This window comes from Rattus rattus, chromosome 5 (genome assembly GCF_011064425.1).
Source record: "Rattus rattus isolate New Zealand chromosome 5, Rrattus_CSIRO_v1, whole genome shotgun sequence".
Taxonomy (NCBI): domain Eukaryota; kingdom Metazoa; phylum Chordata; class Mammalia; order Rodentia; family Muridae; genus Rattus; species Rattus rattus.
Window position 1 is genome coordinate 112,428,715 of NC_046158.1, and position 25,921 is coordinate 112,454,635.

A 25,921-nucleotide genomic window follows, 5' to 3' on the forward strand; every position below is an offset into this window, starting at 1 on the left:
ACTACTCCCTAAAAGCAGGACAGGGTCTCTGCTTCCAGGAAATGTCAACCAGAGAAATACAAACAAAATACCTCGATGAATCTGAATTGAAGCACTGACTACAGGGGGCTGGAGGGGACAAGCTAGCCCTGCTGAACTGAGGATGGCTGCCCAGAGGCTGTGCACAGGCCTGTGTTCCCAAGTAGCACCGAGAAGGAAAGGCTAAGTAGGGAACATGGCTGGCAGTGTACACGTACTGGACTTTCATCAGGGTGGCAGTGGAGGAGGGGCGCAGATGTCTCTTAGAGCCAATTCGGAGTCACTTGAAATTACAGACATCCAGGGAGGTGGCTCTGGAGCCCCTCTTGTCCCTTATAACCATTCAGTGTTGAGCAGGGAAAGCTGTGAATCTTATCTGAATGAAGTAGTTCCCACACCATAGCTTGTAAACCACGGGATTCACTTTTCTCCTCTTCTGTGGCCTTTTAGGACAAGCAGAGGCCCAGCCCTATAGTGTGGTTCTGCATTTATCCAATATGCTAAAGTGAAGGTGAGGGTTAAATGGACCACCTTTGGGGCCTGATAGGGCTGAAAACTTGACTCATTCTCAAGCCCCCTCCTCATTCCAGCAACGAGCTGGTTTAGGGGGTTTGTGGTTTGGTTTGGCTTTGAGACAGTCTTATGTAGCCTTGGCTAGTCTAGAGCTTGTTGTGTAGACCAGGCTGGCCTCAAACTCATATTGCTGGGCCTGCCTCTTCCTGTCTGTTTGTTTGTTTTTCTCTCAGCGGTGTGAACTGCTTCCCTGGTGTGTAGCTGAGGCCTGCCTGTGGAGACTTACAGCTCATTCAGGGAGTTTCCAGTGTGTTTATAAAGCACCATTTCCCCCCAGGCTCTTCATAAGGTTAAATGAACACTGTAGAAAATGTTACCCTGTGATTCACCAGAAGGAAATCAGAGGTGGTTTTTCTATGTGTGATGAAGATATTGTAAAGATAATTTGGATCCATTTGATAAAATGTTACAAAAGATTTTAATGTTTGACTCTGTAAATGTCTCTGACAAGGTCTGTAAAAACTGCTTTGCATAATCCAGATGTGTCTTCCCTCCCTCCTGCTCATCCTTGTCCCCACCTTGTCCCCATGGCTCTGGTTATAGAGCCTGCTTTCCCTCTTTGCCCACTGGTTCCCACCTCAGGAACAGTTCTTTGCCGTCTCTCTGTGTGTACCCTGTTCTTTGCTGTCCCCCTGTGTGTACCCTGTCCTTTGCTGTCCCTCTGTGTGTACCCTGTCCTTTGCTGTCCCTCTGTGTGTACCCTGTTCTTTGCTGTCCCTCTGTGTGTACCCTGTCCTTTGCTGTCCCTCTGTGTGTACCCTGTCCTTTGCTGTCCCCCTGTGTGTACCCTGTCCTTTGCTGTCCCTCTGTGTGTACCCTGTTCTTTGCTGTCCCCCTGTGTGTACCCTGTCCTTTGCTGTCCCTCTGTGTGTACCCTGTCCTTTGCTGTCCCCCTGTGTGTACCCTGTTCTTTGCTGTCCCCTGTGTGTCTGTCTGTCCCTCCCCTGTTCTTTGCTGTCCCCTGTCTGTACCCTGTCCTTTTTTGTGTACCCCTTTCTGTCCCTCTGTGTGTACCCTGTTCTTTGCTGTCCCTCTGTACCCCTGTCCTTTGCTGTCCCCCTGTCTGTACCCTGTTCTTTGCTGTCCCCCTGTCTGTACCCTGTTCTTTGCTGTCCCCCTGTCTGTACCCTGTCCTTTGCATTGCTCCTCCCTTATCTCTCCTACCTGATCTCTCCTACCTGAGGCCTCTTGAGAACACAATGCCTTTGCCTGGCCTCTCCGTAGTGTCTCTGGCTAAGTGCTCTCTCCAGAAAGAGGACCCTGAACCTTCCTGTCTGGCTGCCCAGGTGGGAGGGAGGGTCTATCCGTGAGTTCTGTTCATATGGGACTTTCCAATTAGCATTTTGATAACCCTTCCCCCAAAATACTGACTCGACCATTCAAGGAAATCCTCTGTAAGGATTCTTAGAGAACACAGAGAGAAATAGGTACTAAAAATTTCAACAGTAGTGAGAAATAGGAACTTGGGAGAAGCAGAGACAACTAAGAAGACAGAAAAATCTGAAAAACAAAACACCAAAACCAGAATGGGGCAGAAAATCCAGCCACGGGTGGAAGATCCTGGAGTGTGGCAAGGGCTGAGAAAGCGAGGATTTGTCCCAGGTGCCTAATGTAGGAAAATTGTATTAAGACACTATTACAGGATTGGGGTAAAATTTAGTTAGCTATAAACACAGCATATAAACCTGGCACAAAGACCCTTAATCCCAGCACTTGGAGGCAGAGGGACGTAGATCTATGAGCGTTCTAGGCCATCCTGGTCTACACAGTGAGTTCCAGGTTAGCTGGGAATTCAGAGTGAGACCCCATCTAAAATCACAGCAAACAGACACAGAAAAGAAACAAGTATATACAAGTGATGAGGTTTTGTGTAGTTGTAATAATGTAAGCACTGAATACTGCTTCACTGTGATCCATATAACCATACTGAGAGAATGGGGAAGGGAAAGCTCCCCTCTGCCGGAGGCTCAAATTCTCCCCTGCTGCGTAGGGGACGAGCATGTGGAGCATGTGGTGTAGAAAACTGGTGCGCTGCCTTGAAAACATGGGTTAGATAGACCCAAAGATCTGAAGAATGAAAGCAGTAAGTTGAAGTGGTGGGCTGTGGGGATGCAGAAGGGATGGGGAGCCATTGCGTTTCAGAATAAGACTCATCGGTCTCTTCTTTCAAAGTTATAAGCAATTACTATGTCAATAAAAGTAAACATCAGTCATGAACAAAGTACACCTTTGGACACCCTCCTTACGGACACTGTCGCTGTAACAGTGTGGTGCATGTCTGGTCACTAGGGAGTCTCTCCAGCAGGTGGAAATGAACTTGTGGGCCAGGCAGGCTCGTTGACTGAGCCAAGTCTATGTTTACCATGGGGATAATTAACTCAGCTTCACCTCACTGGAGTCATACCAAAGGCACAAACTCATTTCCTTCTGCACCACGGAGAGGTTTATTAAAACTGAGTAAAGCTGTATTATATTAAATTGGGTTTTTTTTAATTACTTTAGATTTGATGACGTGTCTTTTCCACATATCTAATCTTCAGCAAACATTTACTTTCCCAACTGGCAGATTTATAATTTATAACTTTTCATGTCTAATCAAACATTTTCCTTTTCCGTGCCTCTGTAAGGATCTCTGTTCCAAACTGTCTTTTAAAATAGTTGCTGTGCTCCACCGTGTGTGGAGCGCCCGGCATTTGCATCCTCTACATACAAACTCAGCCTTACTATTCCTCGCCGTTGCTTGGCTATTTTTCTGTTGCTGTGATAAAAACACCATGACCAAAGGCAACCTATAGAAGGGTCCACTTTGGCTTGTGGTTCCATAGGGAGGCCATGTCGGCCATGGCAGGGAAGCGAGACACGACAGTGGGAATAGTGAGCTGAGGGTCTCAACCCTCTGTGGCAAGCAGGAAGCAGAGTCCAAGACTTTCAATCTCAAAGCCAGTGAGACACTTCCTCTAGCAAGACTGCACACTGCTAAACCTCCCCTAAGTGTTCAAATGCTTAAGACTATGAGAGATGTTTCTCATTCAACCAGGACACAACCTTAGTCTATAGCCAACGAGTTTATTTAAACTCCGCTTGTTTTAGTCTGACAGTTTTGTCATAAAGACATGGATGGTATTGATGGATGAATACAGGTAGGCAGATAGATAGAGAGATGGAGAGAGACAGAGAGAAGGCTGGAGAGCAAACGACAATAGGGCTGTGTTTCAGATAACAGAATACATGGCAGGCATTAGTCTCTCAAGTTTTCTCCATCCCTGAGATCTACATTGTGGTTATCTTTCTGAGCAGGTTCTAAATAATGGTCTTTCTCTCGAGTCCAGCATAGTTTACCAAACTAACTGATAAATGTAGGATCAGTAAGGAGCTCCATTAGAATGACCTACAATAACGGGATGGGATATAGCTTGGTAAAGTACCCTCTTAGCATTTTGAAGGCCCAGAGTTCAATCGCTAGCCCCACCTTCCTGCCCTGCAACACCCCCCCCCTTCAAAAAAAGAAAGAAAGAAAAGAAGAACCTGTGGTAATTATAATTTGTACTGAGCACAGCCTTGGTGTGATATAATGGCGTTTTAACACTTCCTCCCACTCCCCTATCTGCTGCCTCCAAGACATCTGAAACCACTTTTAGACCAAAACCAAAAATCATTAAGTAAATCATTACTTTTGAACTTTGAAGATGAGAGAGTGCAAGTCTGAATTCCTAGCGGTGATATCAGTATTGAGTACCATGAAGATAGTTGATGTCTTTGAGCAGAACTTTGTGTGCTGTGCTGGAACCTGTGAGCTTACCTATGTTCTCTAATATTGTTCTCTTTGTTTGGTCTTTTCTGTTTAAACCCTAGCTGTAAGGCTTACAACCCTCATGTCTTCAAACAAGTGTTTGTTTGTTTATTTGTTTGTTTGTGGTATTGGGCGTTGAACCCAAGACCTTATGCTTGCAAACAAGTGATCCACCACTAAGTAGCTATTGTAGGGTTTCTATTGCTGTGAAGAGACAGCATGACCATAGCAGCTCTTATAAAGGAAAACATTTAATTGGGGCTGGCTTACAGTTCAGAGGTTTAGTCCATTATCATTTTGAGAAGCATGGTAACACAGAGGCAGCCATGGTGCTAGAGAGACACCTGAGAGTTCTCCATCCTGATCAGCAGGCAGCAAGAAGACAGAGATACTGGGCCTGGCTTGAGCATTTGAAACCTCAAAGCCCACACCCAGTGACACACTTCCTTCAACAAGGTCACACCTCCCAAAAGTGCCACTCCCTATGAGACTTGAAGACCATTTTCATTCAAACCAACTGTACTCTGTAGCAACTAAATAAATGTATTTATTTTTAACAATATAATATTTTTATTAGTCGAGACTTTCATATCATGCATTTTGGTCTTACTTCCTCTTTCCCATGTCTCCTCATAGATATATTCCTCCCCTAACTCCCTCTCAATTTCATTTTATCATAACCCATCTAGTCCAATTTGTACTGTCTACATATGCATTTGTTATATTTCTGTTGATGTAGCAAAAAACCATGACCCAACAACTTATAAAATAGTGTGTTTAATTGGGCTTACAATTTCAGAGGAATAGAATTCATGATGACAGGCCAAAGGCATGGAATAGCTGATAGCTTACATCTTGGTCCACAAGAAGGAGGCAGAGAGGAAATACACTGAGAATATACTGGGAATGTCATTAGTCTTTTGAAATCTCAAGCCTGCTACCAGTGACACCTTCCTCTAACAAGGCCACATCTCCTAATCCTTCCCAAAGAGTTCTAGCAAAAGGGGCTTTAGGGACCACTCTCATTCAAACCACTACATTCCACTCCCTGGCCCCCATAGGCTTGTGGCTATATATTTGTGGCAAAATGCATTTAGTCCAACTTCAGAAGTTCTCATAGTCTTTCCAGCTCAACACTGACTTAAAAGTCTAAGTATCTTCTGAGACTCAAGACAATCTCTTAATTGTAATCCCCAGTAAAATAAAGAAGCAAGCTACAGATATATACATGACTATTTCAGAAGGGAAGAATGAGGGGCATAGTGAGCAATATTGGACCAAAACAAGATGGGAATTTGTCAGGGCAAACTCTAAATCCATGTCTGACATCAGAGGGTTCAGATGGCTCTCCCCTTCCAGCTTTTCTACCTACAACACACTCCTCTCTTTTAGGGTGGTTCCACACCCTGTGTGCAGCTCTTCTTGGCAGATATCCCACGGCTCTGGCATCTGCAGCATCTCCAGGACCCCACTGCAATTCAGGTTTCACAGCTTCATTTGATGGCCTCTTTGGGCTTCTGTGCAGGGACTCCCCTGCCACACACCTACTCTCAGTGGTTCTCCTTAACTAGAGGAAGATTCTAGAACCCCTTTACTAGTGTATCCTTCACGATCCTAAAGCCTGTCCCACATGGACTACACGGCCAAGTTCTGCTGCCCACCTGGGATAGAGCCTGGCTCCCCTGCCCTGAACCACACTTGTAGCAGCCTTTGTTTGTTAGGTTTTGTTGTTTTAAAACAGGGTCTCACTGTTCAGTCCTGACTATTCTGGAACTCACTATACATACAGGCTAGCCTTTCATGCACAGAGATGTGCCTGCCTCTGCTTCCCACGTGCTGGGGTAAAGGTGTGTGCTGCTACGCTTAGCTCATTTGTTGTTTTTAGGAGCAGAACATTCCTCAGGCCTTTTCCTTTCACTAGTTGGAAGCTTAATTGGATGGGGTCTTGCCCTGAGGTCACCCCACCCTTTATCCCATTTAAGATCAGGCATCTCCTTAATTTTCTTATCTCTTTCAACACAAGCCTTGGCTCTAATATTAAATATCCTGGTGCTGTATAGCTCCTCAGACTGTACATTTTATATTTTGCCCCATTTTTCATTGTAGATCTGCATAAGAGTGATCACTAATATCCACATGGCAGAGTCATTATTAGTTGGTCTTGAAATCTCCTCTGCCAAAGAAATTAATCCATTACTTTTCAATTTAGCCTCAGCAAAATTCTTAAGAAAATGGCAGAAGGCAGCCATATATTTTGTCAAATGGTCTCTAGCTCAGTTGTTAGTGTTGTTCCTTTCTGAAACCTCTTGAGCTAGGCCTCTATGGTCCATATGGCTCTCAGCACTACTCTCTTCTAAGATCTGACTAGGATGGCCCCTTAATCTCTGCTTATAGCATTTAGATGCTTTTCTAGTTTAAAGTCATAAAGTCTTTCCACAGTCCTTCACAGTTCTTCACAGTCCTTCACAAAACCACATGGTCGGGTCTTTCACAGCTATAGCCCAGTCCCTGGTATCAACTTCTATATAGCTACTTTTCTATTGCAATGACAAAGTGTTGTGTCCAAAGCAACTTATAAAAGAAAGTATTTAATTGAGCTTATGGTTTTAGAGGCTTAGAGTCCATGATGACAGAGAAAAGATATGCAGGAACAGTTGAGATCTCAACTCTTGACCTGTTATGGGGTATCTGAAAAGAAAAATCCTTAAGATGTCTGAATAAGGACTCTATCTCCAATGGGGCTGTTCCAGGGAGGGTAGCAGGAATTAGCCTCAACCTTCAATCTGTTCGAGTTTTTAAAAGAAAAAAAAAATGCAATTGTGACGTGTATAGAAAGGTAGCCCTGGGCTTCTGCAGCAAGCAAGCATTGTTTACAGAAGTGGAAAGATAGCAGTTAAGTAGCCAAGCAGTCCTTATAACTGTTAGGTTAGGGACACTACATAGGAGTTTATGGCTGGTCTAGAGACTGGTTTACTCTAGGAATTTATGGAAATGTATGGTTGGTTTAAGTGACTAGAGACCAGTTTACCCACAATAGTTTTAGTATTTAAACTATTCTTACGAATATTTTCACAAGATAGCATATCTATAGTTCAGTAGGAGATCTAGGAGAATGGGTCAAACCATTGACTCATATTCTAGGGAGTTAATTTTAGGGCCCTTGGTATCTACAAAAGAATAGAACATTGACATCCACAAATGAGCATTAGGATGCATCAAATAACAAGACAGAAAAGTAAACACCGATTTTGATTTTCCCAGGTAAAATTCAGTCACCATGAAGTAAGCTATTCAATCACATCCCAGCTTCCATCTTGAGTAGCCCTTTCTGCAAGTTTTTGTAACTCTGATTTTTAACAAGCACTTGTGATTCTGAAAGAGCCTGGAAGTCAGCATGCGCTTTGGTTTGCTAATAGGCACCACAGGTATCCATTTGTCCCTTCTGCCAGAGATAAGGAAAGTGACTCCTTTCATTGGAGGGGAACAGTTTCCTTTGGACCTAATATTTCAGCTTTTTGTTGATGATAAGGGGTGATGTAGTCTCTTCTGTAACTGCTTCTCAGCTGAAATTAGGACATCATTGTCTGGGCCCAGGAAGGCTAGCCTGCCTGTCAGAGGTGGGAAGGAAGGGATTCAGGCAATAGGGGTGAGGTGTGTGTGGTCTAGTGACACAGCCTGAAGAGACAGCGCAGTCACATTGGCTGGACTGGTTTCTATCTGCTTTTAGTCCAGGGCCCTCTGGTTCCTCAAAGCCACTTGGGGGCTGCTGTGTTGCAGGCCTTTTTTGAGCAGTTTGCATGCCACAATTGATTCCTGGGTGGCGTCTGTCAGCTGATTAGAAATCTGCTGGGACAGATATAGACTAGGGACAGAAGGTAAAGCTAAGGAGTTTAAGGGAAGGAAAGAGTTCACCCTTTTAGGGACAGTAGGGAGGAAAACTTAAGCTGTTGACTGACAGGTGTACTTATGTGGAGTCCATTTGACCTGTGACAAGTAGATCTAAGTCATGACTCCTAAGGCTCACATAATTTTTTTTTTAAAGTTTACAGGAGTTTAAAGGAGATAAAAGTTTTAGATCTGTAGCGTATGATATGTAACCTGAGCTGAAATTCTCAGTGTAGAAAAAGCTGTGAACAAGTGTCTGTAAACAGCTGGAATAGAGTCATATCCTTGAGCCATCACAAAAGCTTGAAGACCCCAAAGGGTTAAAGGTATGAACACCCTTTCTCTGTTCAGAGGCCTAGAAATACATCTATATTTCTATCTATATCCATATTTATACATCTATATGATACAAATGTTTTCAGCACAATGAGAAGCACCTTTAAATCTACATTTAGAAAATGACCAAAGGAATTTTAAAATTTGGAGCCTGTGACCATGATAACTGTAGCCAGTGCTTTTCCAAGGCTAGATTGATACATTATCAGAATTCCGTTGATTAGTATGTTAAGACTCTGAGCATTTGAAACCTTAATAGTGTGTATCATCTTTAACATAAGTGGTTAGACATGCATCTTCAAGTCAATTTCTAACTTGGGTAGACCTTAGATAAGGAGAGATCATCCACAGCAGTGGTTCTCAGCCTCTGGATTTTGACCCTTTTGGGGGCTGAATGACCGTTTCACAGGTGTGGTGTATCAGATATTCCCATTACAATTCATTGCAGTAGCACACTTACAGTTCTGAAGTAACAATGAAAATTTTATGGTTGAGAGTGGCCACAGCATGAGGAACTATGTGGAAGGGTTACAATTAGGAAGGAAGAGAACCACTGGTCTGTAGCCTCCTGCCAGGCTGCTTGAGCTACTGTCTCGCTGCACTACAAGCTAGGAACACTTCAGTGTTTCCAGTCGCAGTGTCTCCTGGGCTGAAACAGTAAGTTTCTGATGTTCACAGCTGTGGCCCTAACTCCCTAGCCTTTCTCCTCCCTCCCTGTATTCCTAACTCTCCTTTATCCCTCCTCATCCTGGACCATTCACCGGCTCTTTGAGCCTCTCCTATCCTTCATGGAGAATTCTATACTCTCTGCCATCTCAGTCTGTCCGAAACCCTGGCCAGATCCCAGTTCATGAGTTAAACCTCTGCTGGTCTTCCCTAAGGCATGGTTTTAATCAGAAGACCCAACTAAGGGTGCCAGTCCCTGCTAGTAACTGACAGCTTGGCATCAAAACCTGGCTGAGGCAAGCAGCCAGGAGGCAGAATTGGCTCATCTGAGGTCCACCCTGTCCCCACCAGAAAGGCCTTCTTGTCTGATGCACAAAAGAAGAAAGAAGAAACACACATGGGGGAAGGAAGGAGGAGGAATTCTTTTTTTAAAAGTGAAGCTGTTAAATTAAAGGATCTCTATTTCCTGCTCTTCTCTGTTCTCCTAACCGGCACAGAGGCACCTGTGAATGACCAGGAATCCATGTGGTTAAATGCGTTTCTGTTTTAAACACAGTGTGGAGGTGGCCGCCTGCGCCACAAGAATCCCGGACACAACTCCAAACCATCAACCTCAGGCTCTTTGTGGGCTCCTTCCATGCCCCCGGAAATACAGAGAAGCCCAGCCTGACCCCTTTGACTTTCTAATTATGTGATTAGCCAGTCTGTCCCTGCTTTCCTGGAGGTGACCTGTGAGAATTTCTCTCATGGTTTTGCTTTGGTAGCTCTTCCTGCCTTGACCGTTTGTTTTTGTTGTTGGTTGTTTGGTTGGGTTTTTTTGTTTGTTTGCTTGTTTGTTTGTTTGTTGTTTTTTTTGAGACAGGGCTCCTCTGTGTAGCCCTGGCTATCTTGGAACTCACTCAGTAGACCTGGCTGTCCTGAAACTCAGAGATCTGCCTGCTTCTGCCTCCCAAGAACTGGGATTACCTCCCCCGATCTTTTAAATAGATTCCTCAGGCCTAGTCCTCTGGGTCTTGAGCTGGTGCATTCTGTTAGCTCAGAGATATATCTGGCCACAGTCCTCTACTTATATTGAAAACTAGAATTGGCAAAATTATTTGAAGAATCTTGGCATATATCAAACCAGTGACATTTGCAGACTCTGCATTTTGAGGGCATTCAAGGACAATATTCTGGTTCAGTCCATGACACTATTCTGAGATAAAGCTGACCTCCAGAAGACCTGTTATGCACACTGGCATCTCATAAGAACAATAATGATTTTTCCTGCTGGGAAACCATTCATTGACCTAGATAGATTGACTAAATATTTCCGTAATTACATAAATATTTGCGTAACTATTTCCTTGGCTGCCTTAAAAGACATATATACTTTTTATTTCTGTGCTTCTCTCAGTAACTCAGCCTTTTTCAAAAAGAGCAAAAAAGTTAGTGAACAACATAAACAAAGCTTCATTTATGTTGCCTTGATTGACAATAAAAGTCACTAAACATTGTTACATCTTTTAATTTACATCTTTAATTGCCACAGTCTCTTCAGGGTTGGTCCCCAAATTTTCCTGGTTGCTCAGGCATTATATCCAAGACCATTACAAAGGTAAAAGAGAGAGTTGCCAACATTCCCCCACCTCAAAGCTTTGCATTTTTGTTTTTTTAAATCCTTGCATGTGTATGCCGCTTTAATAACTTATTCATCCACATATAGTGTTTTAATGTCCTCTTTCTCAAAAACCTTGTTTGTGGTTTTATCCTCATCTGTTATTTTTACTCTCAGGACAAAAATCATCATACAAAAATCCATCCTAATCCAAAATATCCCGGAGGTCTGCTGTTGCCTCCTTAGTCTAAAAAGGAGATAGAATCAGAGAGCTCGGAAGGACTAAGGCTCTTTATGGATGTCGCTTTATTTGGTTATGCCACGTGGTCATATTATGATGATGGTGAGTCACATGTCAAGTCCTCTTTATAACCATAGTAAAGATGGTCAGCAGCCACATGGTTGCCTCCATCCTGATGAGGTCATCAGCCAAGACAGTGGCAAGCCACTTTATTGCCATTTACTTCGAAGTGAGTCTATCGGGTTTGTACACCCCCTTCTAAAAAAATCTGTTTTCAGTATCAACCAACCAACCCCGCCCCCACCAGAGCTCCCAGGGACTAAACCACCAACCAATGAGTACACATGGAGGGACCCATGACTCCAGCCAAATATGTGGCAGAGGGTGGCATTGTCCAGCGTCAATAGGAGGAAAAGCCCTTGGTCCTGTGAAGGCTCGTTTCCCCAGTGTAGGGGAATGCCAGGGCGTTGAGGAGTGGGAGGGTGGCAGTGAGAGCATCTTCATAGAAGCAGGGGGACGGGGAAGGGGGTATGGGAGAGGGGGAAAAGGGATACAGTTTGAAATGTAAATCCAAGAAAAATAAAATTTAAAAAAAAATTTGTTTTCCCAAACAAGGATTGAATCCAAGTTACCTATAAGCATGTTGTAGATATTTAACTATCGACCCTTCATTTAAAGTTTTGTTAACTTTCTTTTTACAGATTTTATAAAAATTTTAACTTTACCCAATGAACTTACAAATCCTGAGGCACAGAAAATTTACGTGATAGTCTCACAGATCTTGAGACAAAGCTCATACCCTAGCAAAGTCCTAGAGATACAAGGGAAGGAAAGTTTTAGAGAGTTGAATAAAATCAGGAAGGGGGGGGAGGGAGGAGGAGGAGGAGGAAGAAGAGGAGAAGGAAGAAGAGGAGGAAGAACAGACAAGCAGCAGCAACTCCACCAGGGATCCTTTGCTTCTTCCCTGGGCTGTTGTCTTCTCCTTCTTCTGGTCTCAGAGTTGAGTGGCCCATTGTCCCAGGACAGAGATCTTAGAGGGAACTTTTAAACAAGCATGCTTGGGTCTGGAGAGGGCAGGCTGTTTTAATAAAGTAGAATAGCATGTGACAATATTCAAATATTATCCACACTCAAGAGACGTTTGACTCTCTGTTAACACTGATTCAGTGACCAGAGAGGGAGAGATAGAGTGGGTCGGGAAGCAGACATTCTTTAGACGTGGAGCCAAGAGGAGGTAGGTAACATCTTCAATCTGGATTTCTTTTTACTTTTTTTTTTTTTTTTTGGTTCTTTTTTTTGGAGCTGGGGACTGAACCCAGGGCCTTGCGCTTCTTAGGCAAGCGCTCTACCACTGAGCTAAATCCCCAACCCCTCAATCTGGATTTCAATTTTCAAATTCTCCTTCAAGTTCCGACTAGTTGCCTGCTTTATCTATTTGCTGAAGTATTTGTTGTAATTTTTCTATAATTAGACACATTCGTTGCTCTTTTCTCACTTACCTACTCATTTTTAACGCTTCTTGTTTATTTTGTGAGTACAAGCACATACTCACACACATGTGCCACAATGCATATGTAGAGGACAACGTTAAAAATGAGTTGATTCTCTCCTTCCAGGCATGCATGATCCACAGCAGCCATGTAAAAAGCTGTGTACTATGATGGCTGTCACCCCCTACCTAGTGTGGGGAGAATAGACAAGTGGCTCCTTTGAGATCATTGTCCCACAAGCCTAGCAAAATCAATGAATTCCATAGTCAGTGAGCTACTTTGCCTCAAAAAATAAGGTGTAGAGTGATAGAGTAAGACACTTTACATCAGCCGTGTGTGTGTGTGTGTGTGTGTGTGTGTGTGTTTGTGTGTACACACATCATATCAATGTAAAGTTAAAGTGGCTCTCATCTGTTGTTTTAGGCTGAGGCAGGACAAGAACTCCAGCCAGTGAGTGTGAGACCAGCTTTTGCAATGCAGAAGACCTCTTTAAAACAAACTACAACATTAAAAAAAAAGTGTCAGAAACATTTTTAACACACGTTCATCCCAGCTCCACATAGGTCCCCTTGTGGCTTGCCTGTGTCCTGTCATTTAGTCAGCCTCAGCTTAGTACTTCTCTACTTCTGCTACCCACGATGCTTTCTTCCTAGGTTGAGTTAAGTAAGTTTTAATTCTGTTTGGGGCTTTCCCGAAGCTTCTGTGGTGCAGAAAGGAGGTTCAAAGCTTCCTCAGTTTTGCAGGTGAGTGGGGGGAGGAGGGACTGAGGAGAGTCTGCCTTTAGAGCATCTTTAAATTTAACTCTCCACTGTTCTGACTCACCAGCAGGCCTTCTGTCAATGCTGGAGGGTTTTTTTTCCCCCCTTCATGGGGGAGGGGAAGGGGCCACAGGGAGCTGGAACAAGCCCTGGTCCTGCTGCCCTGGTTACTTAACTGTTGCTGTGACAAGATACTCCTACATAAACATCTGCAGGAAGGAAAGTGTCTGGGGCACAACCCATCACCACAAGTCAAGGAAGCAGGAGCTTTAAACAGCTGCTCCCATTTGAAGATGACAGCTCCCTCCTTTTTAGCAAAGTATCAGACCCTGGCCCCGGAAATGCTGCTACCCAATCAACATAATCCTTCACAGGGCTGGCAGGATGGCTCCACAGACCTCAGGTTCAGTTCCCAGCACCCACACCTGGCTTATAACCATCTCTAATCCAGTTTCAGGGATTTTGATGCCCCCTTCTGACCTCTGTAGGCACCAGGAGGCACACCCATGCCTACATATATATATATATATATGTATATATATATATACATATATATATATACAGGCAAACATTCATACACTTAAAAATTAACCTCACGGCATGTCCCAAGGTTTGCCTCCTTGGTCCTGTCAAGTTGTCAGTATTAACTATTACACTTGCCAATATGACAGTTGTCTCTCCGCTCAACCCACTCTTCTCCTGTTTATGTTTTTATGTATGTATGGTATGTATGGTATGTATGTATGTATGGTATGTATGTATGGTATGTATGTATGTATGGTATGTATGTGTGTGTATGTATGTATGTATGTGTGTATGTATGTATGTCCTGACTGTGTGTCTGCCTGTCTGCCCTCTGAGGCCAGAGGGGGCACCAGATCCTCTGGAACTGAAGTTACAGGCTGCTGTGATCTGCTCAAATAGTTGCAGGGAACAGAACTCAGCTCCTCTGAACTCTTATCCACTGAGCCCACTCCCTTTCTAAGGAGCTTCCTCACCGGCTCTAATTAACTCCTCCCTGCCTGGACTATACCCCATACGAATTCTTGGGAGCACAAATTCAGGGTTCAGAGCTCACTGCTGGGGTTGAAACAGAGGAAACTTCCCCATAACCATTTCAATCTCACCCACCCCGGTGCTGTCTTCCTGGGGTCTTGTGGGGGAAGTGGCTTGGGGACAACGGGAGGGCTCTGCCATCCCGAGCTTCAGTGTGTGACTCTCCCACACACTACGGCACCTGCTGTTTCCACCCACACTGGGATCACGATTGTTTTGCAATGGGTGCTCTGGGGACCTCTGCCTGGAGCTTGGTAATGTTCCCTGTGACTCATCCCTTCCCAGCATGGGCCAGCAGCTACAAGGAAATGTTTCCTTACCATAGCCTCTGTCAGCCTAGGAGACACTCAGGAGCATGTGCAAGTTATCTTTTCAAGTCCTAGATGTTAAGTGACAAACTCGTAACAAATCTACTGTGGCTTCTGCTCTTGTTACTATATCAATAATTACGAAGTATCGTTTACTCCTTGAGCACTTGATATGTATTAGGCTTTGTGTTAATAGCTCACTCAGTGCTTAGAGCAGCCCTGCTGTCTAGATTATAAGCTGCCATTATAGATGGAAACTTGAGATTCATAGGTGTTGAGTAATTTGCCCAAGGTCACATGGCTCCTCTCCTAGATTTACCAGCATTTCTTCTGTCAAGACAAAGACATTCTGGTTTCAGATCTTTGACCATGAACTAACTTTTACAAGGCCAGAACTGAAATCCACCTTACAAGATAATCATTTAGAAGTCTGTCCACATTGCTGCCTGGCATTGCGCACAACCGATATTGTGAGGACTGCTTTTTAAATTAGCCTTTGAAGTATTAAACTGCCCTTTCCTTTCTGTGGCAACTCCTTGCTTCTCACCACAGGCCATGCTGTCTTCCTGGTCATCTACAGTATTTACCAGATCTCAACACCGATGCCTCATGACCATTTCTAAAAGGGCAGTGCCATCCCCTGGGTCTGTGGTTTGTGACTAGTGAGGACACCCGAAAGATTCTAGGACTGAAGACAATTTTTGACAATTCGGAGCAGTGTCAGAGTCTTAGAAATAAGAGCATGGATGACTGGGCGCTGACTTTGAGGAGGGCCCTGGGCTCTTTTGTACATGCATTAGAGCCCATTTGTTCACAGTTAAATCTGTGCCTCCAGACCTGAAGCAATATGGAAAGAAGAGAAATTATGGAGACATGGGAAAGGCAAGGAGCCCCTCACTCTGGGAGTCTGGTTGAGCCTCTTACAGCTGAGAAACAAGAATTCCAGCACAGTTACCATGTGCTGTAAGGCTGCTGACACAGAGATGATAATGCCTTTTGTATTGGATGTTCAAGTGACCCAGGCCGGTGGCCTGAGTGTATATGATGATTTACACGGCCTTATTCCTTTCTCAGGCATTTCCTGGAAATGCCAAGACTATTGACTTAAATGCTATTGACTTTGTTTATATTAGAGAAGTCCTACCTCCCTGAATACTGGGCAGTTCATCAACTGTGATCTCTGGTCTAGGGCCCTAAGGAATCATTCTGTGAGCCTATTTACATTTCTTAGCAATTCTTCAAAGATAGTAGCTTTAAACCCCACAAAACCCACAATATATGATGATTGTAAAAATAACTGTTAGACAAAGACGATCTGACGCTCTCCCTTGAAGAACCCATCTCATACTTGGATGTGACTTACGGTCACAGCTCTTCTCTGAGAAGCCATACCCGTGCTTTTAGTCTGTCTTGCATCTGTATAAAATAGCAATCTCAGGTGGAGAGGGAAAGGTCTTGGGTGCAGGCTCCAGGGGTTCCACTGAGACAGATTGTCTTTGGGGGTAAGCAGTTTATTAGAAGACTTATTAAAGCCATGAGCAGTCAGACTGGGCAGACAGCATGGATTTTAGTCTGAGGATTTTGGTCCCGGCACTACAATTGGCATGGTGAAGGCTCTAAGAAAAGTCAGACCTGGGAAGCACAGTGGGACATGCTTCTTCTGAAGATCTCAGAGGAGCCTACGAGCAGGCTGTTTCTGATGTAAAGTTTTAATCTACTTATTGTGGCTGTGTACACACGTGCATGCCATGGCATTTATGAAGGTCAGGGCTCGTGGGGATTTGTTCTCTCCTTCCACTATACGGACCCTGGAGATCAAACTCAGTGCCTTCACCCACTGAGCAATCTTGCTGGCTCTCAAGTAGTAGCTAAGAGCCCATAGTGCCTTTGCAGAGAACCCAAATTCAATTCCCAGCACCCATACTAGGTGGTTCATAACGGCCTATAACTCCAGTTCTAGGGAATCTAAAGCCGTCTGTCTGGCTCCACAGCCACCTGTGCTCATACGCATATACCTGCACAGACACACATATATACACATGAGTAAAAGTAAAACAATCCTTTTGAGATGCTTATATTCATTTTATAATTAAGGTTAAAGCTCAGGCATCAACTTAATTGGCAGCTCACATTTAACCCACTCTGCTGAGGAAAACTCACAGTCAGAGTAGCAGTGTCGGAGCTGCAGATGAAGTTCATTTGGCAGAGTGCTTACCTTGCATGCAAGAAGCCTTGGATTAAACCCCAGCACAGGATAAACCACGCACAGTGGTACATGCTAGGCACTATGAGAACGTGTCTCACACAAGAAACCTAGGATCCCAATAACTTGCTTTTCTTTCCTTCTCACAAGGGCTCCTTACTGTGGGATTTGAGCAACATGCTGAATTGAAAGTTTGAAGATTTTATTTTATGTGTCTGGTTGTTCTGCGTGCATGTATGTAATGTCTATAGCATGTGCTTGCAGTGTCTGGTTGTTCTGCCTGTGTGTATGTAATGTCTATAGCATGTCCTTGCAGTACTGACAGAGGCTAGAGGAAGGCTTCAGATTTTCTAGAACTGAGCTACAGACGCTTGTGAGTCACCCTGTGGGTGCTGGAAGCTGAACTAGGACCCCGTAGCACAGCCAGTGTTGTTAACTGCTGAGCCATCCCTTCTGCCCTGAAGTGAACGTTTATGAACTATTTGCGAGAGCTTTTTTTTTTTGAGACAGGGTTTCAGTGCTCTACCACATTCGGCTAAGATTGCATTTTTCAGGGACTCCTTGCTGAGCTAACTATATTTGCAAAAACAAACAAAACTCATTTCTTACAGGTACAAACATGCATGTGTATGCATGTGTTCATGGATACACATATGTACATGTGTGTGGAGTTGAATGGATACTTTTCAGGAGCAGTGTATCTCCTTCCACCATAGGATCCAGGGATCAAAATCAGGCCATCAGGGGTTGGGGATTTAGCTCAGGGGTAGAGCGCTTGCCTAGGAAGCGCAAGGCCCTGGGTTCAATCCCCAGCTCCGAAAAAAAAAAAAAAAAAAAAATCAGGCCATCAGGTTTATACAGCACACACTTCTAGACACTGAAACATCTCTACAGCCCTGGAACATTTTCTTTCTTTCTTTCTTTTTTTTTTTTTTTTTTTGGAGCTGAGGATCAACCCAGGGCCTTGCCTTCTAGGCAAGGGCTCTACCACTGAGCTAAATCCCCAACCCCACCCTGGAACATTTTAATTCCTTAAGATTAACATACAGTTTTGTAAGATAATTTACAATTCAGAACACTGGTGGGATTCGGTTGCCTTGGCCCTCATGTGGGGCTTTGTCTCCATACATGTCTTTGCCCTTTTCTGGCTCCCACTTTCCTCCTCAGCAGCGGCTCTGTCACTGGGCTCTGTCCTTTGAGCAGTGCATCTGGTCATCAAGATGAAGGGTGGCAGCAGCAGATGCCACTTCCCTCTGCATGATTCATCCAGCTTTGGCTTTCCGATGTAAACAGGTCCCGCAGAGACTGCCTAGCTTCAAAAGCTCCTGACCCAGAGGCAGCCATCCTCCTTGTTCATTTGAATTCATAGCTTGGCATCCACACACCCTCTTTGTGATTTTGGTTTTTAAGGAACATAGACTGTGGGTGGCAGGGTTGCTAGGCATGAAGGAGGCTCAGACTTATTCACGTTTTATGATTCATTTGAATAACATTAATAGGATGTAAGTTGCTTTAGAATTCCAGTGCAGGCGGTGGTGTTATACGGGGGAAGAAAGGAACAAATCAGAAAGGGGACTCACGATGCTCACAGGATGACAAGGGGTCATCCCCTCCAGCATTTTCCAGAAGAACAGCACGGGAGCAGAAGAGCTGCCCACTGTAAAAAGGGGAAAGAAGGAGGCCTGTCTGGAGTTCAGTGAGAGAGACCCCAACCCAACAAATTCCCGCAGAAAGCTGTCTGTGGGCGCCATACATGCACGCATACATACACTCATACATGCATACATACATACATACATACATACATGTTAGTGAACCTTATGTCTGTACAACAAAATCACATTCCTACACTGTATTATGACAGCCTATTAACATTCCTTGCCTAGAAACTATAGGACTGTATAGAAATAGAAGGATTTAAAGTTTTACTTCTGAAAGAGTTAAATATGCTGAGTTCTGTTAGCTTCCTAAAACCCCTACCTCTTATCTTGGGAAGGTTAATGTGTGATGGATTAAATGAGAATGGCACCCGCAGGCACATATATTTAAATGCTCAGTCCCCAGTTGGCTGAACTGTTTGGGAAGGATTAAGAGGTGTGGCCTTGTTGGAGAAGGTATGGCCTTATGGGAGGAAGTGTATCATGGCCGGGGGTGGGGGGTGGGGGTGGGGAGTGAACTTTGAGGTTTCAAAAGTCCGTGTCATGTCAGGCCCAATATCTTTTTCTGTGCCTGCTTCCTGCAGATGAGGATGTAAAGCTCTCATCTACTGCTTCAGCACCATGTCTGTCTTCCCTGCCTGATGATTATGGAATAACTCTAATAATGTTATTAGCAAGCTCCCAATTAAATGCTTTAAGAGTTGCCTTGGTCATGGTGGTGTCTTTTCACAATAATTTAATAGTAACTAAAGCAAAATGCTTGCAAGAAATGGCCTTAAGAAATGATTACTACCGCTATCTGGTCAACCCACAGATCCTGTTTGCTAAGAAGGGATGTTTGAACTGTTTCCTGCAATATTTGTTCCTGCAGTCATGTCTAAATGGTGATGGAAATTCCATCTTCAGATGGTCCCATAGAGTTTCAACACTTATCCAACCTATAAAAGCTGTAAACAGTTCTTGGTTGGAGCTGGGCTTTTACAAAGCATTAGTTTGGACCCAAGCCTCTGCAAATCAAGCTAAGTCATGCTCTAGGTGCCTGCTGGGTTCCTCAGTGGTCAATGTTCCTGGAACAATTGACACTTTTGCATTCATTTTGGCTCTTGTTAAATTGGGAAATGTGGTTTTAAATAATATGCTGTGGGAAGGTGTCTGCTGAGTCACCGTTCACCAGGATTCTCTGCCTGACCCTACACAATAGTTTCCCACACATCCATCTGAAATCAGGCTTGGTCAATGAAATACAAACCGAAGTAACAGGCTTCCTGGGCACAGTGCTTCATCATGTTCTTACCGGCTTCATAGTCAGTTACATTAAGGTAACTGGTCTGTCAGACTGGGTTCTGGAGTAAGGGTCAGACGAGCAGATCTGCTTATATGTGTGTATACTCTTCATGTGACACATCCCACAGACCCGAGAGCTAACGTTTTTGCTGTTTTACACCTCTGAACTTTGGTGCTTGCTTATGTGACAGCCTGTCTAGCAGGAATGAATATATTTTAGAGGGACACTTTAACCCCTTCTTCGCCTGACTGTTGAAAGAATGAACCCCAGAAATTTACCTAGGAACCTCCTGCTGAGAAATGCCTGACATCTGGGGGATCATCCAGAAGAGGAATTTGTCTCCTGAAGAAATTAACAAGACTGACCTTGTACACAGCTCAGAGCATAGGCAGTGACAGGACTTCTCAGTTATGAATACTTCTTGCTTTTATTTAAACCCTACCCCCTTGTCAGGGCCATAGAGCTAGACTTGAGAGTGGGGTAGCCACATTGACTGAATCTCTTTTCTGCTTTTCACTATTAATTCGACTCCTTTAACTGGCTTATTGAGGATGAGTGACTAAACATGGCTTGTTAGAGTGCAGGCTATGATCCCTAAGTCTAGTAACACTTGTTATGTTGCAAAACATAACCCATTCTGGCTGATACTGAAAACTAGGTGAGAAATTCATATCTGAAAAGAGACACAGAAAAACTGCTGTAGGAACCAAGCACACATACATGTGAAGAAATCATGTTGTGTTCTAGAATAGTAAATCTTGACACCTAAAAGAAGCTTAGGGAAGAGAGCACCTGCGTCAGGTACTCTTTGGTTACTGTGATCAAGCACCATGACCAAAAGTAACTTAGAGACCAGAGCACTTATTTTGGTCTATGGTTCCAGAGGAATAAGTCCACCGTGGTGGGACACTTGGTAGCAGGAAGAGTAGCTGAGCAGGAAGCTGAGAGAGTGAGTCGGAAGAAGGGAGAGACTATAAACTCAAAGCCCATCGTTAGAAACAAAGAATAAACAATCTCCATGCTGCACAGAGAAACATTCCCAGGGAAAGTGTCTGAGCAAGGTGACTCACCTTGAAAACTGGTATCCAAACAGAGCAGCACCCTGGGCAGTGTGGCTTACCCTTTATCCCCGACAGTGCAGGAGGCTGTAGGTCCTTGTGCTCACAGAGAAGCACAAAGGGAACCAGGAATGTTAAAAACATGGGGTTGTGTCTTCAAAGGGAAGATATACAATCTGATTTCTGTGCCAGTGTCTGGAGCGGGTCTGGTTAGCAGCCTGGTGGCCATTTTGTCATCTGTGTGGCACTGGATTACTGGCTTTTCCTCAGACCTTATCTTGAGCCTGTTTTCTCATTTTACGGAACCCATCTTTATGGACAATATCACTTGAACTTAACAAAGACTTTCAATGTAGCCACGTCTTAAGTTTTGTTGTGCACATGGGATTGCATTACTTATCATCAGGAAATGTTTTTCCAAATTATGCTGTGCTTAAATATGCCTGAAACAACCTAATTGAGGTCAGCCTCTTGAAATTTGAACCAACACCGGCTACTGAGTAGACGGAGTAGTGTTTAACAGAACTGCCTTCTGGCCTTCCACAGATAGTTACTGTGCTGAGTGTGGTGGTCACAGAGACACTCACAACATAGGTGGAGAATGCCCCTCATCCCATTGGCAGGAGCTTGACTTTACAATCTGTTTTGATTGGCTAGTAGATACATGGTGGGCGGTGAGTGGGGTGGGGTGGGGTGGGATTCAGGGTCAGTAAACTTGAGTCCTTGCCAGACTAACCACCTTTGATTAAACAATGATATTTCTCATACCAACTTCCAGCAAGGCTGTACTCCCTAAAAGTTCTATAACCTTCCCCAAACAGTGCCACCAAGGGGATCAAGTGTTTAAACATATGAGCCTATGGAGACATTTCTCATTCAAACCACCACAGTCATAAAGCACACCTCTGTAATAAGAGACACCTCTGGCTGTGTCTATGAGAACATTTCCAGAGACAGTTAGCTCATAAGGGCTCTGGCCCAGTGGATAGTAGAATCTGGTGAGAGATGGACATTGTGAATTGTCTGTTGTCTGGTAATAGAACCTACTAGTTCATGACTCTGTAACTCCAGACCCAGCGGATCCCATTCCCTCTTCTGCCTTCATCAGGCTCCAAGCACACCCGAATACACAGACAGTACATGCAGACAAAACACTAATCCATGCATGTAACTAATAATAAAATGAAGTGCACACGGAACGGGGACCCTGTGTGTCTGGGCATATTGGCAGTAATTGACAGGACATTCCATGGGAAAGGAGGTGTCAGGAAGTGTCTTCTGGGAATCTCCTTGCTCCTTCCCACCAACAGGTCTCTGCTTCTTCCTGCCTTCCCAGTGTAGGGGACAGCAACAAGGGACACCTCATTCTGCCACTGTGGGCTCCCATCCCCCCCCCTTGTCTGGTTTTTAATATCAACACCATTTACAAGGCATTTACTTGCTAATATCTGGGCTTTTATTTGGTTAGCTGTTTAAAGTAGGAAGTATTTGCAGTTCTCTCTAGAGTTTTGCTTTAAAACTTTTTTTTTGTCACAGTCTCAAGTTCAATGCATGCAAATACAATACAAAGAACTTTTTGTTGTGAATTATTCATGTTGGGAGGGGTTGTTGGCTTAAGTTTTTTGTTGTTTTGATTTTTCTAAGACAGCATTTCTCACATTCTAGGCTGACCTTGAACTCACTATGAAGCTGAGGATGACTTGAGTTTCTGGTATTCTTGCCTCTACCTCTGAATGCTGGGATTACAGGGGCGTACCACCTGACTAGGGTAGCGGAGGACGGAATGTAGGACTTTTGCATGCTAAGCAAGCATTCTGCCAACCATGGGACATCCCTAGCCCTCTGAATTGTTTGAGGGTAAATTCTAGCAGCCTGATGCCTATCTCTCCTGATTATCCTACAGACTGAGACATTCTCTTACATGGTACAATCAACCTGTCATATTGGAAAGTCGGCAGCCATGCCTTACGACTGTCTAACCCGTGCCCTTGTTCATAGTGTTCCAATTGTCCCAGTAATGTACTTTATGTCCCAGAGATCCAGTTCTAAATCTCCCATTGCTCAGGGTTGGCTTGTCTCCTGCAGTTGTCAGTCTTTTCTTGGTCTGCATGGACTTGTTACTTATGAAAATACAAGTGAGAAAATCCTCCCCATGTGTTTCTCTGACATCTGGACTAGAAAGACTGGCATCTGCCATGCTCCATATCTAACCACCCAGAAGCCTCTTAAGTGAACAAATGAGTGGTGTGATGAAATATGCTTTTAAATAAATGCACGAACATTATCTAGCATCAGGCTAGTAGCTGGTGGTGTCGAAGCAGTGTGCTTTGCTATGTTCAGGTTGATATGAAATGCCATAAGCAGGTGGATTAAACAGTCATACTGGAGGCCGAGAGTCCACCATCTTCGGCAGCTCCCTTGTCCAGAGAGACTACAGCCAACGCTGTTCTTCATGAATGACACTCATCATAAAAGGAAATGCTAAATTTCCAGTGGAAGGTAGAAATGATAGGATCTTGTTTTCAGCCTCCATGAGTTTATGTACAGGAACCCCAGGCTAGGAACTCCTGATCCAAGCTGAAAAGAAACAATAGCTCAGCCATCTTCGTCCATGCTAAGAGCATGAGCTGCTTTTCCAGGGGACTCGGGTCCAGTTTTCAGTACCCATGTGGCAGCTTATGGCCATCTGTAACTCCATGTCCTAGTTAGGGTTCTTATTGCTTTGAAGAGATGCCATGACTTATGAAGGAAAACACTTAACTGGGGCTGGCTTATAGGTTCCGAGATTCAGTCCATCATCATCATGGTGGGAAACATCATAGGCCACAGGCAGACATGGAGTGAGGTAGCTGAGAGTTCTATATCTGGATTGGCTGGTAGCAGCAAAGAGAGGCTGGGCCTGGGTTGGGCACTTGAAACCCCAAAGCCCACCCATAGTGACACATTTCTTCCAACAAGATCACACCTCCTAATAGTACACTCCCTATGAGCCTATGGGGACCATTTTCATTCACACCGCCACACTCCAGTCCCGGGATCTGACATACCCTTCTCTGGTCACATTAGGCACTGCATACTACATACATAGTGCACAGACATACATGCAGGCAAAACATCCATACACATAAATAAAATAAAAAGATTTCTTGATCCATGCAAGCTAGATATTTGTGGTGGTTTGAATAGGAGTGGCCCCCATAGACTCACGTCTTTGAATGCTTGGCCAATAGGGCACGGCACTATTAGTATGTGTGGCCTTGTTGGAGGGAGTGAGTCATTATGGGGGCAGGCTTTTAGGTTTGATATGCACAAGCTATACCCAGTGTGACTTAACAGTCTCCTTCTGCTGCCTGTGGAACAAGATATAGAACTCTCAGCTCCTTCTCTAGCACCATGTCTGCGTACATGCAGCCTTGTTTTCTGCCATGATAATAATGGCCTAAACCTCTAAAGCTGTGAGCTACCCCCAATTAAATGTTTTCCTTTATAAAAGTTCCCATGGTCGTGGTGTTTCTTCACAGCAGTGAAACCCTAAGACAATATTCTCCATAAGAGCAAGCATGTGGCATAACCCAATGGGAAATGCTTCTGAAATCAGTTGATTCTGCTTACAGTCAGTGTCTTGGGAGTAGTAAGTGTACTGAGATGAAGAGAGGCATTTGTACTGTTGGTTTGATTTCTGGTCTTAAAAATTTACCTGCATGTGCGTATGGTATCATAGGAAATACATGCTACATGTGCATGTGGAGGTAAGAGGACAGCTTGCAGGAGTCATTTTTCTCCTTCCACCTCGTCTTTGGTTATGGAATTCACCTCAGGACATTGGGTTTGTGTAGCAAACACCTTTACCCACTGAGACACCCCACCAGCCCACTTTCTGATACTTTTGACTGACCATGTTGAGTATTGGAATGTGTTTTGTCTTGCAGATAGCAATTCTCTAACTACTGAGCAAAAAGGCTCCTGGGACTCTGAGAACTTCTGGCTTGATCCTTCTTCGAAAGGCCAGGTGGAGACCAACGAAGAGGAGGATGGACTTCGGAAATCCCTGGATAGATTCTATGAAGCATTTGCCCAACCACTGCCAGGCTCTGGGGATCCGCTCTCTGCACCCGTGTGTCAGTGCCTGTCTCAGACCATCTCTGAGCTCGAGGGCCAGGAGAGCCAAAAGTATGCTCTCCGCAGTTTCCAGATGGCCCGAGTCATCTTCAGCCGGGATGGCTGCTCTACCTTACAGCGGCATTCCAGGGAAACCCGCTTCTACCCGCTAGAGCAAGAAGGCAGCTCTGTGGATGATGAAGAGCCCACCCCAGGACTGTCAAGAGAGGTCGTTCGTTTTCTCTTGGAACAGACCATAATGAAAGACTCATAGCTGGTGCTGATGTTGTGAAAGTGCTGTCACCTGCTCCCCAGAGTCCATGGATGTGCGTAGCACATCTTTCTGTTTCCAGCCATTAGCTATAAGCTTTGCAGGGAGAAGCTAGCATCAGCAACCTGATGATGGAGCCAGTAAGCACCTTGGTGTGCTACCTCCTACTCACCTTGGCCAAGGCTGCTACTGATTCAACTAGGGTTGAGTCCTAGCCGGGCTTCTTGCCTTAGTCAGTGCTCTTGAGTGTCGTCCTGGTGACCTGGCCAGAGCTGGGACTTTGGCAGGAAATCAACTTCCCTGATTGGGTTCATCCCTTCCCCCACTCACCTACTGGTATCCCTAGGGCCTTTTCTTTTCTTTTCTTTTTTTTAAATTTTATTTTTCTTGAATATTTTATGTATTTACATTTCAAATGTTATCTCCTTTCCCCTCTCCCATACCTGTCGTTGTAAAAATATAAAAATAAAAAAGTAAAGTTGGTCTTTTACCCTGCTAGGTCCGCACCACAGTGCCCCAGATATCTGCTAGATATCTTGGCGGAAACACATCCCAGTCGCACACTTTCCTACACTCAAACACTCACATAAAAGAACACACAACACAATAATCTTTGACCCAATTGGTAAG

General features: G+C 44.3%; 1 protein-coding gene across 1 annotated transcript in view; it reads left to right on the plus strand.

Moving 5' to 3' along the window:
• The window catches only part of Shld1 (shieldin complex subunit 1), a 70,592-nt gene extending 44,935 nt beyond the window's left edge, over positions 1 to 25,657 (plus strand). Inside the window, exon 3 of the mRNA XM_032904270.1 lies at positions 24,852 to 25,657. Within this exon, the coding sequence (XP_032760161.1) occupies positions 24,852 to 25,294 (443 nt within the window). The 3' untranslated portion in view covers positions 25,295 to 25,657. The remainder of the gene's footprint in view (positions 1 to 24,851) is intronic.
• Positions 25,658 to 25,921: the final 264 nt, after the last annotated feature.